The sequence below is a fragment of the Aureobasidium namibiae genome (assembly GCF_000721765.1).
Source record: "Aureobasidium namibiae CBS 147.97 unplaced genomic scaffold scaffold_1, whole genome shotgun sequence".
Classification (NCBI taxonomy): domain Eukaryota; kingdom Fungi; phylum Ascomycota; class Dothideomycetes; order Dothideales; family Saccotheciaceae; genus Aureobasidium; species Aureobasidium namibiae.
Genome location: NW_013581208.1, coordinates 1,617,772 through 1,634,779, shown reverse-complemented (window position 1 = coordinate 1,634,779; position 17,008 = coordinate 1,617,772). Strand labels below are relative to the sequence as shown.

The 17,008-nt window shown below is 51.5% G+C and overlaps 5 protein-coding genes across 5 annotated transcripts; 4 read left to right on the top strand and 1 right to left on the bottom strand.

Moving 5' to 3' along the window:
- Positions 1-82: 82 nt before the first annotated feature.
- M436DRAFT_36958 (kinase-like protein) lies at positions 83-1,271 on the top strand (the record flags this gene model as incomplete). The annotated part of the gene is made up of 2 exons (XM_013576502.1): positions 83-267; positions 320-1,271. Coding segments are annotated over 2 exons (1,137 nt in total), but the record flags the coding sequence as incomplete, so codon positions are not given.
- A 2,829-nt stretch (positions 1,272-4,100) lies between these two features.
- Positions 4,101-7,991, top strand: M436DRAFT_16771 (uncharacterized protein; the record flags this gene model as incomplete). The annotated part of the gene is made up of 4 exons (XM_013576050.1): positions 4,101-4,510; positions 4,562-5,207; positions 5,271-7,829; positions 7,881-7,991. Coding segments are annotated over 4 exons (3,726 nt in total), but the record flags the coding sequence as incomplete, so codon positions are not given.
- A 1,117-nt stretch (positions 7,992-9,108) lies between these two features.
- Positions 9,109-10,294, top strand: M436DRAFT_36095 (uncharacterized protein; the record flags this gene model as incomplete). Its single annotated transcript, XM_013576328.1, has 2 exons — positions 9,109-9,552; positions 9,737-10,294. The coding sequence occupies 2 exons, from the start codon at positions 9,109-9,111 to the stop codon at positions 10,292-10,294; spliced, it is 1,002 nt and encodes a 333-aa protein (XP_013431782.1).
- A 354-nt stretch (positions 10,295-10,648) lies between these two features.
- On the top strand, positions 10,649-11,589 carry M436DRAFT_37096 (1-acylglycerol-3-phosphate O; the record flags this gene model as incomplete). The annotated part of the gene is made up of 2 exons (XM_013576526.1): positions 10,649-10,980; positions 11,031-11,589. The coding sequence occupies 2 exons, from the start codon at positions 10,649-10,651 to the stop codon at positions 11,587-11,589; spliced, it is 891 nt and encodes a 296-aa protein (XP_013431980.1).
- A 2,108-nt stretch (positions 11,590-13,697) lies between these two features.
- On the bottom strand, positions 13,698-16,597 carry M436DRAFT_69098 (coatomer beta; the record flags this gene model as incomplete). The annotated part of the gene is made up of 6 exons (XM_013576809.1): positions 13,698-14,757; positions 14,812-14,975; positions 15,027-16,324; positions 16,377-16,398; positions 16,449-16,511; positions 16,580-16,597. The coding sequence occupies 6 exons, from the start codon at positions 16,595-16,597 to the stop codon at positions 13,698-13,700; spliced, it is 2,625 nt and encodes an 874-aa protein (XP_013432263.1).
- Positions 16,598-17,008: the final 411 nt, after the last annotated feature.

Here is a 17,008-nt window from a genome sequence, read left to right as displayed (position 1 = left end):
CTCGACAATAGCGCACTGTCTGGCCCTTACAAGAAAACACCCCTGGAGGTCTTAGGACAGTGCACCTAGGATCGATCCAAACATGAACTCTAATCATCTGGACCCATTCGCTGCGGTTGGCGCTGGCACAAAGCACAAGCAGATCCAAGATGCCAAAGACATGTACCAAGTAGTCGTGGACCGCGCAGCAAGAACAAACACTGCCGTGCCTGACTATGAGTTCCTGGAACTCATCGGAAAGGGGTCCTTTGGTAGAGTGTATAAATGGTGAGGTTCCAGAGGTAGTGGATAATGCGTGGCTTTCACTGACACAATCCAGTAAAAACGGTGCTACACAGGAGATTGTAGCCGTAAAGATCATTGATGTCGACGATCTGGATTACAAGCTGGATCTTGACCAAAAGGATGAAGCGATCGAGGACTTCCGGAAAGAGGTCAAGACATTGAAACTTCTTAGAGACAGCCAGGCGAAGAACATCAACTACATCCAGGAGGCATTCGACTTGCATTCTCAACTGTGGATTGTCAGCGATTATTGTCCAGGTGGTAGTGTGCACACGCTCATGAAAGCCACCTCAGGTCCCGGGCTTGAGGAGGAATACATCATTCCGATTGCTCGCGAACTGGCTGTGGCGCTCAAATACGTACATGATGCGGGAGTCATCCACAGAGACGTCAAGTGCGGAAACGTTCTGATATCCGAGTCAGGCCAGGTCCAGCTTTGTGACTTTGGTGTGGCAGCTATCATTGAGACTGAGGCGTCAAAACGTTCGACCATCATAGGAACGCCGTTCTGGATGCCCCCAGAGATGCACTCCATGGACATGGCAGTCCAACAAGGTTATGGAACTGAGGTTGATTGTTGGGCGTATGGCTGTACTGTGTACGAGATGGCCACAGGAATGCCACCGAACCACAAGTTTCATCCATCGATGTTGAGGACTGTGTTGAAAGCCGCACCGCGGTTGCAGGAGGGTGACTACTCACAAGGTCTGCGGGATTTCATCGCGTTTTGTCTGGAAGAGAAGCCGCAACACCGCCCCACCATGAAGGCCATCCTTGATCATCCATTCATCTCAGACTCAACCGTCGAATATCCTACCCTCAAAGTCCGCGAAATGGTCGATCGTTACTATCAGTGGGAGAGACGCGGCGGTCAAAGAGCGTCACTCTTCAATCCAATGGGAGCTGCCGCACCCCAGCCTTCAGAGCAACGCGACGACTACGACGATTGGAACTTCTCAACCTCCGCTGACTTCGAAGACGACTTTGCTAAGCGCTACAGTCAACTTGGAATCGCAGAGACCGACTTTGCAGCCACAGCAAACGGCACTGAAGAAGTCATGCCTGCGCTGAACAACGTTACCGTGCCTCACCCCAGAAATCCTTTCCACGAAGCGCAGGAAGAGGCCAGAGCAAAGCGCGGAGAGCGCTCCATGGGACGTCTCTTCAACACCAACGCAGACCCTTACGACTACAACACACTCATGGAAGACGAAGAACTGCCCATGTCAGATCTTCCACTCCGCAACCTGTCCAGCGATCGTTCGGCCAATAGGGAGACCTTGATCGACTTGGACATGGGCGCCTCGGGCCTAGACGTACAGCCGACCTTCAACTTCGACTTTAGCGATGTGCCTACCCTCAAAGCAGCAAGACCCAACCGCCTATCATCGGCCATGCCTGATGACGACGACGATCAGAACGACTTCTACGACGGTCCAGACCAGGACACGCGCAGAGCCACCAAAGACTGGCAGTTCCCTCTCAAGTTGATGCCCGCAGACAATCCTAGCCGTCGTACACAGGACTGGACCTTTGCCATGGCGCAACCTCCAGCAGCCGCAGATCGCAAGACTCAAGATTGGTCGTTTGCAACCGCGCAACCCGCAACCGACCGCAAGACTGCAGACTGGTCCTTCGCTACAGCACAGCCCGCCACTGATCGCAGAACACAAGACTGGGAATTTGCTGAGATCGCAGAGCCTCTTACAGCAGAGCCAGACCGCAGAACTGCAGACTGGACATTTGCGACCGCCGAGCCAGTCTTCAACGAACCAGATGCTGGACCAGACTTCTCCTTCCCTCCCATCAAGGACGACACAGACGTTGCTCCTGGTTTCAGGCCCAACTTGACTCGCACAGCTACTGAACCAATCGGTCATTTCAGAGACTTTCTACATCCTCCTGCAGAAGCAGCCACCCAAGACGACTTGGACATACCAAGCGTTCGCGAATCCAGACCCATCATTGATCTTGACCTGGGTATGACATTCGAGCCCAAGTTTGATCTCGAGAGCGCCGTGAACCACCATTCACAACGCCCAAGCATAACGACATCGTCTCCTGTCATAAGTGCAGCAGGCTCAACTGAAACGTCACGCAATCCCTTCTTCTTAGATGAAGTTGAGCAACCTAGCGGCGATGAAGTCAAGCGCTCCTCCCACCGCCAGTCACGTTCCGAACCACAACTCCTGGCGTCGAGTAACCGTCACTCAGGCGTGATACATTCACGGGCACCAAGCAACGTGTCTCTGCTTCGCCACTCAAGAGACAGAGGATACTCTTACTCCTCTACGGCTTCTTCAGACGTTCCAGGTGGAAGCTGGCCAAAGGAGTACAACCGCAGGATGGAGGCACACACAAGACAACAGCTTATGAATGATCTGCACAGCTCTGCAGTCGCGTCACAGTCTCGCAACAGCTGGGCTCGTTTTGCTGCAGCCGACTCTTTCGACGACACTGATATCGAGAAGCGTACACCCCTTCCTGGCGTTCGTGTACCAGGCCTCGACGAAGCCGACTTCCCACTCGCATCAGGATCGAAGCCCTCATCACGCATTGATGCCTTCAACGTCGACACTGACCGGGACGACAGCACGTACGGCGATCTGACTATGCCTCGCAACAGGGCTCGCGCAGACACAGGAGGCACGACAAGCACTGGCACAGGCTATGATTCATCCAGAGACGAACCATACATGTCGTCTGTACGCAGCAGTCGCTTGTTGAACGAGTTCCCACACTTGTCAGCACCTGACCCAGAAGCAATGATGGACGGTGCTGACCCAGAGCTTGTGTGCCAAGAGATGGACAGATTGTTCGCTGATCTCGCAGGAGGTCTTAGTCTGGCAGCTGAGATGTTCGAGAGACGCGATAAAGACATGACGCGTGGAAGAGAATATGGAGATGATTACGACGGACAGGCTAGGGGAAATGGTAGTGAAGTGGAGTGACTAATGGGAAATGGAGTGGGTCGAAGGACAAGTACTCGAATGGCGGATTGCTACAACAAAGATACCCTCACAGCTTGTACGATAATTAGACGATAGCTTTGTAAAACAGTGTTTACTCTTGCAGCACCTTTCCAGCAGGTAGAATAGTGTTCGAGTGTGATGGAGTTAAGCACGGAGATATATGGAATCGCGGAAAATGTCGGTCCTTAGCGTGCACCACCCCAGGTTTTGTCGTGCCAAGCGAGAGAGTATGATGAGGCTTGAGGCCTGCGAACAGAGGGTCTCTGTTTTCTACGCATTCTATTGTTCCCATAGTGCCTCGAGTATGAGCAGACAGCCCTCGAAGCCTTGACGAAACTCGCGCGAAGCCTTAGCCACCGAGACGTCCCTCTACGGACCAGCAAGCACGTTGCCCACCCGGCGCGCGCATACGACATCATCAGATGAATCCAGCGCATAGAGACGGCTGGCCGCCCAGAGAAGAGCATACTCCACTGCATCGCACTTTCGCGTACGTCGATAGATGTCGAGACGAGGTTTGGACGAGTACTGACGGCGTGTCACAGGCCGAATCCACCGCCTGCCCATCCTGGTGCAGCTCCTTCCCCACGCACAGGCGCTCTGCCTCCTCCATCAGGTACACCAGCCTTCGACTTGGTCATGCACCATATGCTCACACCCGGAACAGGTCCCTTTGCTCCTTTCCAGCAGGCTTCTCACAACATCCTGAATCCACCTTCGCCTCGCCATCAAGCACAAGCGGCCTTCCCTCTCGCTCGCGACATGGCAGATCATCGAGACAACATCCACATCAAAGAAGAGCAGGACGCTGTGCGTCGCGATCAACAACGCGAAAGACAACATATGGACCAACTACCCCCTCATCAAGCCCAGAGAGGGCCGATACATCTGCACCAGCCTGTCGCTGTGCCACCCAATGCCGTTCATGGCCCCAATGGCCTGCTGGCAAATGCTGCTGGTGGCCATGGCCAGATTCCAAATGCTGTCTTTAGCGGCGGTCCCGTACAACCTGCTACTCAATCGCAGGCTATGCTTGTGCCCATGCAGCCTGGTGCCGCTCAGCCTGCGAATGTCGGCCAGGGCCAGCAGCCCATTTTGAACGTACGTCCGCTCTCTCCTTCCCATATCCCTCACACCACTGATCGTCGACAGGATGCATTGAGCTACCTCGACCAGGTCAAGGTGCAATTTGTCGACCACCCGGACGTTTATAACAGATTCTTGGATATCATGAAGGACTTCAAAAGTGGAGCGTATGTGTCGGTCTCCACATCCGACTCTTCTGAGGTGCTGACTCGATACAGTATTGATACCCCCGGCGTCATCGAACGTGTCTCGACCCTGTTCGCGGGTAACCCCGAGCTTATTCAGGGCTTCAACACTTTCTTGCCTCCAGGCTATAGAATTGAATGCGGCACGGGCGACGACCCGAACGCCATCCGAGTAACGACTCCTATGGGAACAACCGTCCAGGCTATGCCGGCACCTCGACCTCTTTCGCCGCGCACCGCTGCTCCGACCCAAGATGGGAACAACCAAGAAGGACCCTTCTTCGCTGCCGTCAACAGACAGGCCAACGGCAATTGGACGCCCCAAGCAGCCGGTCACTCTCACGTTATCCACAGTCCCAGCGGTCGTCCAGTAGGTACCGCGCCTTTTACTTCGCAGATGGGTCCACAGCAGGCCGCCGCTATTGCCGAGGCTCAAGCTCGTGAGCAACAGGCTTTGAGTCTTCAACAGGAACAGCGTGTCTCGCAGTTGCAGAATGCCGTCTCTGCTGCCGCTGGTGACAACCTTGCCAGAGCTGGAATCATGTCTCCTGGTGCAGGGGCCGCTGCGCTTGCTCAGGGAGAGATGGTGATCGGTCCAGATGGACAGCCTATGGGCAACGAAAAAGTGAGACCACAGGTCGAGTTCAACCATGCCATCAGTTATGTCAACAAGATCAAGGTTCGTGCAGCGCATCACGCTCGTCGTAGACTTGTCAAGGACATCTTGCTTACATTTTCTTAGAATCGTTTCCAGCAACAGCCAGACATTTACAAGCAATTTTTGGAGATCCTGCAGACTTACCAGCGCGAGTCAAAGCCCATTCAAGACGTCTACGCCCAGGTAACGAGGCTTTTCAACTCGGCACCAGACCTTCTGGAAGATTTCAAACAGTTCCTCCCGGAATCTGCCGCGCACGCGAAGGCTGCAGCTGCTGCCAGAGCGCAGCAACAAGAAGAGTCTGTCATGCTTAGTAACGTACGTGGTGATCCGTTCTACCAGGCCCCACAACCGCACCAGACTCCCAGAGCCGAACATCGCCTTCCTCCAGTCGGAAACTTTGCGCCTACTCCAACTGTCAACAAGGACAACAAGAGAAAGCGCGGTGACAGGCAAGGAACCGTCACCAACGTCGGTCCTGAGACGAATGGTCTTGCAAAGGCCCCAGCCTACGGTCAGATGGCCAGTGGCACCAAACGCGCTAAGCAGACACACGCCGGCAGACAAGCCATGGCATCAGATCTCCCTCCCACTTCACCGACTCTGGTTCCTGCACTCCCCGAGCCTCTGCCACCAACTCAGAGTACTCTCGCGACGGCCGACGAGATGAGCTTCTTCGACCGCGCCAAGAAGGCCATTGGTAACAAGGCTGCCATGAACGAGTTCCTGAAGCTCTGCAACCTTTTCTCTCAGGATCTCATTGACCGTGTCACCTTGGTTCAAAAGGCTCGTGGCTTTATCGGTAGCAATCCGGATCTCTTCCAATGGTTCCAGATGTGGGTTGGTTACAACAATGACGACGTGACTATCGAGAATAAGCCCAGAGCTCCTCAAGGCAGAATCTCGTTGAGCAACTGCAGAGGACTTGGACCTAGTTACCGTCTCCTACCCAAGCGGGAGCGACTGAAGCCCTGCCGTGGACGTGATGAGCTCTGTAACGAGGTGTTGAACGACGATTGGGCCTCGCATCCTACATGGGCCTCTGAGGACTCCGGTTTCATCGCCCACAGGAAGAACGTCCACGAGGAAGGACTCCACAAGATCGAGGAAGAACGTCACGACTATGACTTCAATATCGAAGCTTGCTCGCGTACGATCCAGCTTCTCGAGCCCATTGCACAGCAAATCCTTCGCATGAACAACCGTGAAAAGGAAGCTCTTGAGATCCCTCCTGGACTTGGCGGCCAGAGCGAGACCATTCACAAGCGTATTATTATGAAGCTTTATGGACGTGAAAAGGGCCATATGGTTGTTCAGTCGCTCCACGCACAGCCCTACAAGGTTATTCCTGTGCTGCTCAACAGACTAAAGCAAAAGCTCGAGGAGTGGAAGCAAGCACAGCGCGAGTGGGAGAAAGTCTGGCGCGACCAGACACAGAAGATGTTCTGGAAGAGTTTGGATCACCAAGCTGTCAACGCCAAACAGGCTGACAAGCGTCAATTCCAGACCAAGACTCTTCTGGGCGAGGTCCATACCAGATACGAAGAGACGAAGAGGCAACGCCTGGCTGGACAAAATCCGCGCAACCAACCACAGATGACCTTCAAGTTCGAAGACACGAGCGTCATCATCGACGCATCGCATCTGGTTCTCTTGTATGCCGAGCAGATGCACTCTACCGAGTTCCCAAGATTGACTTCTTTCATCCGAGAGTTCATCCCTCTCTTCTTCGGTCTAGACCAAGAGTGGTTTGCCAATCAGATCAGAGCTAAATTTGGTGATACTCCTCACATGGACGTTGGTGAGGATGCAATCTCGGCCTTCGACGATCCCATCAACGCAAGGCCCCGCAAGCCAACAACCAAGAAGGGCGATCTTCTGCGTGGTGTCCTTGAACGTGGCCGCAAGAACCGCAAGGATGATGGCAGCAACACTCCCCTTAGCCGAGCATCAACACCCGACAATGCGTCCAACGTAGACGAAGAGATGAGCGATACTGCCAACGTGGTTGACGATCTAAAGTCCGACATCGCTTTGGATACCTGGGCATCCCATCCTCTAGCGGGTAATGTCCACAAGGACAAGGAGCTATATCTCAACCAGATGTACTCGCGCACCAGATTTAATCTGTACGGCAATGCAACCATCTACTGCTTCATCCGGGTCTTCGTATTCTTGTACGAGCGCCTGAACAACATCAAGCAGGCTGAAGCTGATGCACACATCACCGTCGATCGTGCAATGGCCCCCAAGCCAGCCACTGAGCTTGGCATAGTAGACAAGCTCCCTACAGACTTCTTCACCAACGTCAGCGAAGGTTCCAATTTCTATCGTCAGATTCTCGGCATGTTCGAGGATCTAATCAAGGGAGATATTGATATGGCGCACATCGAAGAGACATTACGAAGATACTACCTGCAATGCGGATGGCAGCTCTACTCTTTCGATAAGCTTCTCGGTGCCTTGGTACGTTTCGCTATCGGCATGCTTGGAAGCGAAAGTGGCAAGGACAAGAGCTGGGATATCCTTCAGCTGTTCCGCAAGGATAGAGCAAAGGATGAGACCTCCTTCCAGGACGAGATGAACTACAGAAAGCAGACCGAAAAGTACACCAAGGATCTTGACATCTACGGAATCTCATACGTAAGGAATACATCGACCTTTCTGCACGGGCATATACTAACGAGCATGCAGGACCAAGCAATATCCGAGGTGCAGATCAGGCTTTACAAGAAGGACGATCCTACTTTCGACACCACTTCGATGCTGCAGGAGGACCTCTGGCGCGTCTATGTGACCAACTTCCTCAAGCTTGCGCCAACGCCTGATGTTCCCGCAACTAGACGCCGACCAGTGATGCACAGAAACTTGCGCCAGATCAATGTCGACCCCAACACGATGAACAGCGAGGAGCGTTCGGATGAGTACCGCAGACTTTTCGACTCTTCTATCTCATCGGAAGGTCTCGAGTTCCGTGTGGCAGTCGAGTTCTACCGCATGTACTTCGTCAAGAATACCGAGGAGTATGCATACCAGCCAGCTGCGATTCGAAGTGGAGGCAAGGAAGGCGTCGATGAGGCAGACTCAACAGCCCGCTACCGCAGCGACCATAGCCAGGACACATTTGTCATCAACAATGCGGCTATGAAGGGGCTCAGCAAGGAAGACGTCGAGGGCAAGAACTCTGGCTTCGGTGCTCTGGTCAGAGAAGGTGGCGTCACAGTTTCGTCTGGGTCTGTTGATGAGGACGAAGAGATGGAAGACTAGATCTTCTTGGTTTATTGAAACGATGCCTTGAAGTCTTTCTCTGGCCGGCGGTACAGGGACAGGCGTTAGCATGGTGTGAACTGTCTACATCTTGAGCATATTTTCAGCGTCTCGGAAAGGCATGGGAAATTCGTCTGGCTCAGAGGAGCCAAATGTCGCAGAGGGCAGGAGTCTGGCGTGGAGGAGGTACATCTGGCAGACTTCGAGTTACGAGAAGAAGGTGGTGCATCATGATTCTTCTTTTTCCTTTATGCAGTAATGTAAATGTATACGGTTTTCTACATTCAAGCTCGTCACCTGATTCTTCAGTGATCGATCGTTGTGCATCAAAAGAGGTCGTAACCAGGGAGGACATCAAGGAGAGGATGGCAAGTTCCGAAAGGGCGGGGAAATTTTCCAACATTGAACATCACGGCGTAGCAGCGTCGAGTGCCGCCTCTCGATTCAGCACATCTCCTCGACCACCTCTCACACCACAACGTCGACAATGGCTCCACGTGTCGGAGCTAGGACGGCCAATGTTGCTGCGCCTCAAAAATGTCTCAGAACGAGTAGCAATGCCCGCCAGTCGGTAGCAAGCCAGCGCGACTTTTCTCAATCATCAGGCCAACAATTCCACGCAACATGCAAGAACGACACACGTCTTCGCCGCAACATGTTCTCCTGGCTCAACGGTCCTGGTCGCGTGTTCCGCGAACCTCTTCCCGGCTCGACCAACTACCTGGGTGCATACGACCGAAGTGGAAACCTGAGGCGCTTGATGAGAGACGGCGAAGAGGAGGAGCAAGAAGGCAAGGTTGATCTTTCAAAGCTCAGCGCAGAGGAAAAGGCCAAGTACAACCAAGAGAAGGAGGCAAAGGCAGCGGAGGACCGAAACAAGCTTCCAAAAGAGAATGCAGCCGACCTCCGACCATACCCTCTAAACAACGATTTCCGCAGTCAGTCGGTCTTGAGTGAGGAACTACGCACAGAAATCTACAAGAAGATTGTCGATGAGAAGGTTGATCTGGCCACTGTCAGTGCTCTGTATGGTGTCGACATGCGTAGAGTGGCTGCAGTTGTTCGTCTGAAGACGGTTGAGAACAACTGGGTAGCAGAGGTATGTCGTGCTCCTTCTTCCGCCATTCCCACCCTTCTATTCCATTCAATGATGAGACATACAAAAATTCGATTAGTCTTTATGACACCCACATGGATACAACGCCTATTTACTCTGACTTTCATATTCATAACCAAAGCATTCACCAAAGCAAGTCCGGAATAAGTGCTGACAAGCAAAACAGGGCAAGAAGCTGGCCACACCATACCACGACGCAATTCTACAGATGGTGCCACAAACACACTTCAACCGCAAGCTCCTCGAGGACCCCAAGAAGGTCTTCTCCCACGAATCGATCAACGATCTTCCTGTACACCCCTACACACGCACTCAAATCTTCTATCCGACATCCGAATCCCGCCAATTCACACGTGCCGATGCAGCAAAGGTCTTTTCACCCACCCTTCTGCCAGCCGATGAGCGGATACCTCTGTCCGAGTTGATCGACATTGAGAAGGACGCAGTCAACAACATGCCGCGCGAGCAGCGTACAGCACGTATCCGCGAGCGCACCGAAAAGAAGATGCGCGCAAAGGCGGAGAAGGAACTCAAGAAGCAAGAGTGGGAGGCTAGAAACGTCAAGGTGGTCAGCAACCAACGCTGGAACTTCCGCTTCGAGAGCATCAGTGTCGAGGAGGCTGGCAAGGATGGTCGCGGCAGACGTGGTGTTGGTTGGAGATATGGTAACCCTCACCACGACCGTGAGAAGGGCGAGATCAAGTTGCCTACGAGCGTCGAGTAGATGTGGGCTTCGAGGTTGTGGAAGCTGTATGAGTATTGTAATATATACATATCTAGACGATGAGGTTCCGAGACTCGTCGCATTGTGCATTGTACTGTACATTTGTAGCATCAACATGTCTCACACGACGTGTCATATGACAAGAAGAAGTCAAACAGCATGTGCCAAACAAACGCGTCCACGAGGGCAGTCACAAGATACGCAGATTCGGAAAGCGTAAAATAAAATGCGAAACAGCATAGCAACTCTCCAACAAGAAGGCAGCTTCGGACCAATACGCACCTTCCTCGGCTGGCTTCATCCCCTGACAACTAAGTCCTATCCTATTCACTTATTCGATTTCCTGTCAACACAATGACCCTCCTGGGCTACTTCGGGGCGGCGCTAACGTCAATCCTCGTGTCGATACCGACGCTGCACCTGCTGGCATCCGCGACGCACGCGCCGGTGCTGTCCTTTGCAGCCCGCAGCATTGCGTCCTTCAGCGCCCTCATCTTTTGCGCTTGCTATGGCGTTGCTGCCTCTATCGTGCTGCGTCTGGTTGGCTATGGCGGTTTGAGCCAGTGGACCACTGCGCGCGCTTTCAAGTGGACTATGTGGCTGCTTACTGGTGTCGAGTTTGTGATTACCGACAAGCATGCGAGTCTCAAGGTGCGGCCTGGGATTATTGTTGGAAACCACCAGACGTGAGTTCTTTCTGTCTCTGCTCTCTACAGAGATACTGATATGTGTACAGCGAACTCGACGTCCTCATGCTCGGCTGCGTCTTTCCTCCTTACACGTCTGTGACCGCAAAGTCCTCTCTCAAATACGTTCCTTTCCTCGGCCAATTCATGGCTCTCTCCAAAACTGTCTTTATCAACCGCACTTCGCGCACCGCAGCCCTGGCCGCTTTCTCCCAAGCTGCCGAAACCATGCATGCTGAACAACAATCCGTCTTCATTTTCCCCGAGGGAACTCGCTCTTACGCAAACACACCCACACTATTGCCGTTCAAGAAGGGGGCGTTCCATCTTGCTGTGCAGGCGCAGGTGCCTATCGTGCCGGTGGTGGTTGCAAACTACAGCAATGTGTTGGATGTGAAGAGGAAGATATTCAACAGTGGAAAGATCCCGGTGTCGGTGTTGAAGCCCGTGGAGACAAAGGGGTTGACAAAAGATGATGTGGATGCCTTGGTCGAGAGGGTGCAGAAGGACATGGCAGAGGAGTTGGTGAGGATCACACAGGTGGCTGAGAAGAAGGGTGTTGCTGGTGCCGATGCTACATCGAAAGCTACAAAGAGCGAGGGACGTTGATCTGTTCTTGCATCTGCAGGCTTCGAATGAACAAAGCATGCAAAGGACAACGAAGCCTCGATGCTCTGTCGAGTCGCTTCACTTCAAGCACGACATACAATGCATGGCCGGAGAAGGAACGATATACCTTTTTTACATGGTCGATAACGGAAATCGTTCCAATGCAATTCGTAAGATCTTGCTTGTAAAAGACCAAAGAACTATCCATCAGCTGCGTTCACACCCTATGTATATATAGCCGATAATGGAATCCATTTCAATGCCATTGGCAAGATCTTGCTTCTGAAATATCGAAAAGCTTACTCTAGAAGCGTAAAGAGATCGCAGATATCTATACCGTGCTCTCCTACACTGTTTTTTGTATTGTATTCTATAATCTAAAACAAAAAAGCATAGAAATATTGGAGGTAGTAATTAGTCCAGAAGTAATGGTTCTTTTCTAAGATTTGTATCAGGTTTTACTAAAACCAAAGATTGATTTTACATGCACAAAGGCCGGATTTGAAATGACAAAAAGATATCAAAGATGAGTACTATAGTTTTGAAATTGAATTAATAACTATTTCCTTTCTCTGCAAGAAGTTCGAATGTAGATAAAGGGATTTTGATGAAGAATTCGTAATGATTCCATAGTTAATAATTATTATATAACTTATGTCAAGTAAATTAGTTTAGAAAGATGATAACATAAAATCGTTAGAGAGAACTATTATGTTACCTTTCATTTCTAGTTTGTATGTTGTCATTAGTTTAAAGACATCTATTAAGTTTTTTCCTTTAACTTACAGAAACACGATGATAAATCTGATAGCAGATTCTACGTCTTTTCCGCTTTACAACTTTTGATTTGTATGATAGTTGATTAATCTATATGATAGTGAATTGATTACAACTCTTTGATGGTTCCAAGTGTAGCGAGCCAATTAGATCTATAAAGAGACCTTCGAGAGCCATCATCGTGTAGATACTTCGGATTGATTCATGAGTGTGAGTCGTCTGACATGCCAGTCATCTCTAGAGTACAGAGCTATCTTGAGATGCTTGCACTTTGCATCTCTGCTCGTTTAATACTCCTTTAACTTGACCTTTTCGTCATTCCCAAATCTGTTGGTAATGCCTTCGTTTTCTGCAGTCGCGGACCCAGTGCATACTGTACGCCAGTATTCTCACGAAGATAAGAGATGTAGATTCTGTGCTTACGCATAAGGCTCAGGGAGGTCTCCTCGATTTGCAACCAGTTTTTGCATCATGGCCAGCTGCGACTGAACCAAGACCCTTCATTGTCATCGAATGCATGTCCTAGGTAGACAGATCGAGAGGGCCTCTTGAATCTCATCGTTGTACTTGTGGGAGTGAAGCGTGTCCATGAAACCAAGTGTGAACGGGCTGTTGATCGCACCTTCTCATAACGTGGTATGTCGCCATCGGCTTGCTTGTGTCTGGTCTCGAGGTTGTTTCGAATATCCTCGAGATCTCCAGAATTTTGAAGTGGTAAAAATGATCATTGTCCTGAATAATTCCGTCGTCGTGTTTGAAAGTGAGAAAGCATGTGGAGTGAGAGCTCTGAATGCAAGTGAGTACAGTTTCATTCGCACCTGGCACAGAGTGAAGTCGACATTTCATGTAGGCTCAGAGCGATGGTCTCACTATAAAAAGGCACAGGGGTTTCTAAACCAATGGCTTATCCCAAAGAGAGTCGATACGATGATTCGTTTCGATGGAAATACCCCTGTTTCTTTAGGCCACTATGCATTTTTATAGCTTCTTATCTACACCTTTGGTGCCGAGGAGAGCGAAGAAGTCGGGAGCATAAACCGTCATAGACTGAGCTCCACTCCATTGTGAGAGAATCTGGCTACCGAGGCCAATGTGAATCAATACGCGTTGTTGAACATATGAGGCATTTCGCGCAAAAGTCCAAAAGCACCTTGGCCCATAGTAGCTTCCTGCTCCTCGTGCAGTTGGTTCTCAATGTCACTTTGATGAAAACCAAGAATCCGATGCGACACGTATGGTTAGACAAACCATGATGATCCTTTTCATTTCTCTCGATTCCCACACCAGACGTGTAATAAAAGCGTCAATATTCTTCCTGCCCATATCATCATCTAAACCTCTGTATCCGTTTGTGGTGAGGCAGGCTCGTCAGCCTCATCTGCTGCGACTGGTGCTGCATTGGCCTCTGCTTCCTCAGTCTCAACACCATCAGTCTCCTCTTCTTGCTCCTCAACTTCTGCCTCTGCCTCCTCTTCATCACCAACATCGATCAAATCGTGGCTTTTGCTGCCTCCGTTCTTCTCGAGCTGGAGATATGAGTCCCACTCGGGGAAGAGGTCTGCATCGCCTTCGCCATCGGTTGGAGGTACACCCAATAGTCTGGCAACCTTGGCCTTGCCATTCGACTCGAGTCCTTGCTTCCAAAGTTTGGCGATCTCGGGCGCCCGGCTGGGCAGGTAGGTTTGAGTGAAGAGGACGGCTTCGGCGGTGCGGTCGGTGCGGATCAGGAGGTCGATACATGCGTTCAAGTCACCGACTTGCCAAAGGCAGCTGAAAGCGACGTTACGAGCACCGGCGTCGTCGGCCTGCTGAGCCAGTCTCCTCAGGCCAGCCTCGTTGCAACTTGAAGTGTAGAGTAGGAGCAGACTGCCCATGTCCTTGGCGTGGGTGAAACATTCCTCTGCCAGACGCATGTTCCAGGCTGTGAGTGCGGCATCACCGACAGTCTTCCACTTATGTTCGACATCGGCTTCACGAGCAAGCTCGAGAGCGATATCCAACTGGTTCAAGCCGAGTGCAAGTTCGAAACGGTGCTCAGAGTCCGTGGCAACTTCCAAAGCTTGCTCCTTGTAACCTTGACCTTCGAGGAAGCGAGCAATCTTCGATTTCTGGTCCTCGGGGATGTCGGGGAGCATTTCGTTGGCAGCATCGAGATCACCGCGCAACACGAGTGTTTGGTACTCGATGACGGATAGCGAAAGAGCGAATGAGACAATCTGGACGTCCTTGTCGGCGACGTAGACACGGCCGTCGCGGGGAATGTAACCAAGAACGTAGTGAGGAGAATCGAAGTGCGAGATGGTGTAGGTTTGGTCACCAACGAGGTAGTTCAAACGGTTAGTGCTGTTAGTGTAGACGAAGCAGTCCCCGACCCATTGACCAGTACGGACACTAGACGTTATGTTAGTATTATCTCAATTTGAAGGTTGATTCACGACGACATACCTCTCGTTGACATCAGTGACGACCTCGAAGGCGGCTTCGACGCCGTCCTCGTCAGCCTCACCTGCTTGGAGAGCAGCTTGGTACTCCTCGCGAGAGAAGCGGAGGACGTAGAATGTGTCTTCGCAAGCAAGAGTGACAAGCTCGCCGCTTTCCGACCAGTAGACCTGACAATGGTGTTAGCTTCCAGCAATAGCCATACATTCACGATAACTCACGTTCTTGGGGTCAACTTCAATTCTGCGGACAAGTTGACCTGACTCCCAGTCAAAGAAGCCAATACCGCCCTGTCCCTTGACACCAAGAAGAACACCGCCGCTGAGACCCTCTGCCTGGAAACCAATATCGAGAACTGCCTTCTCCTTGAAGTTGCGGAAAGTCTTGACCGACATGGATGACTCGCGGATGGCATAATCCTTGTCATTCTCCTTTGATCCCCAAGCAAAGTCAAGAGCCGAGCCAAAAGCCTGGTTTCTCAAGGCAAGAGCGGTGTAGATGATGTATTCGCCGTCACCGCAAACAGCGACGAAACGACCGTTGGGAGAGTGAATAAGAGTTTGGGGGTAGATTTCGGTAGAGCCAAGATCCTTGGAAGGAAGGGTAAGAGGTGAGCCATCTGTCAGAGATTTGTCTCCGCCCTTGATGACAGCAGTGAGAATATCGTTGTGACGGGCCCAGATAATCTTTCCAGAGTTGTCCATGGATACAGCGGGTTCCTCGCGACCCATCTTGACAACAACAGCACCATCGTCGAAACCCATAGCGATGCCCTGACGGCCGCGCTGGTAGCTGACACACCATGCTCGTTCCAGACCATAGTTGAGGGATTGTTCGAGACGGTATGTGTTGGCGTGCCAGATCTTGACGGTGCCGTCTTCGGAACCGGAGATGATGACGGGCAATTCAGGGTGGTAGCATGCAAAAGAAACGTTGCTGGTGTGGCCCTCGAGAGTTGCGATCAGAGCCTTGGTGGTGTAGTCCCAAATCTTGACAGTGCGGTCGTCGGATGTAGTGAGCAAGTAAGGCTTGTCGGATTGAGGGTAGTAGTCAACGTGGTTCACACCTTTGGTGTCGTGTGCATCGAGAGTGTAGTTTGCGGTGCTTGAGCCCAGACTCCAGATCTTGACAGTGCGGTCCAAACAAGCCGAAGCAAAGGTGTTTGTGTCCTTGGGGTTGATGGCCAGACCCATAACGTAGTGGCTGTGGCCCTCGAAGATCTGAACACACTTCCATCCTCTCTCCCAATCCCAAAGCTTGATTGTCATATCATCCGAGGCGGTCAGAACAAAGGGCTGTGTGGGGTGGACGACTATGGCGCGGATGTAGTCGGGGTGTGCTTCGAACGAGGTAATCTTCTCGGAGGTGTTGTAGTTGTAGACGCGTAATTGGAAGTCATCGGAACCGCAGACAATCCAGTTCTTGCGCGCAATGAAGCGGCCAGCCCGTACGGGTACGTCGGTGAGTTCGAATGTCTTGACGATGGCTTGTGTCTCGTATGACCAGATGTATACATGGCCTGCAACTCGGGTCAGATTTGGCGCATGGCAATGGCTAGTGAGGGAGCATACCGCTGTAGAGAGTTGTGAGGATCTACGGTCCGTTAGTCAACAGTGTCTCGAGGCTTTGGTTTGAGAACTTACCCATGGCTCTGTGGGATGGAAGTCAATGCCCTTCACCCGTTCAGAGCGGGCAAAGAGCTGTCTCTGTATGTCAAGATGCGTGTGAGCCGAGTCCATTATGGTGGTGTTGAGTGTTGGCTCGTTGTTCTAACCTTCACGTCCAGGCGCATTCTGGCCACTGGTCCAGCTTATGCAAGGGGTGATGCTTGATCTGTCCCGGGTAGTTCCTGGCTCTTGTATCGCTATGTCCCTAACAATTGCGAGGCGACGATAGAAAGCAATGGCGAGATACGATTCAATCTTGTTGCTGTTGGTAGCTGGAGCTGTAAACTTGTCCACTCCCTAACTCCACCATCCAAGCACGGACCACCAACCCCTGCTTTCTGGGTTGCGACTGCTCCTCGAAGCCTGTTTCCACTTTATACCAACTCACTTCTCGAGTGTATAATGAGTCGACTGATGCTTGGACACACACTGGAACACGATTACACAATTACGAGAGAATGTTGTATGACTTCCGGCAGATTTGTACAGCAGCACGGAACAACATTGTGATTAGCTTTGATGAATGACCAAAGAAC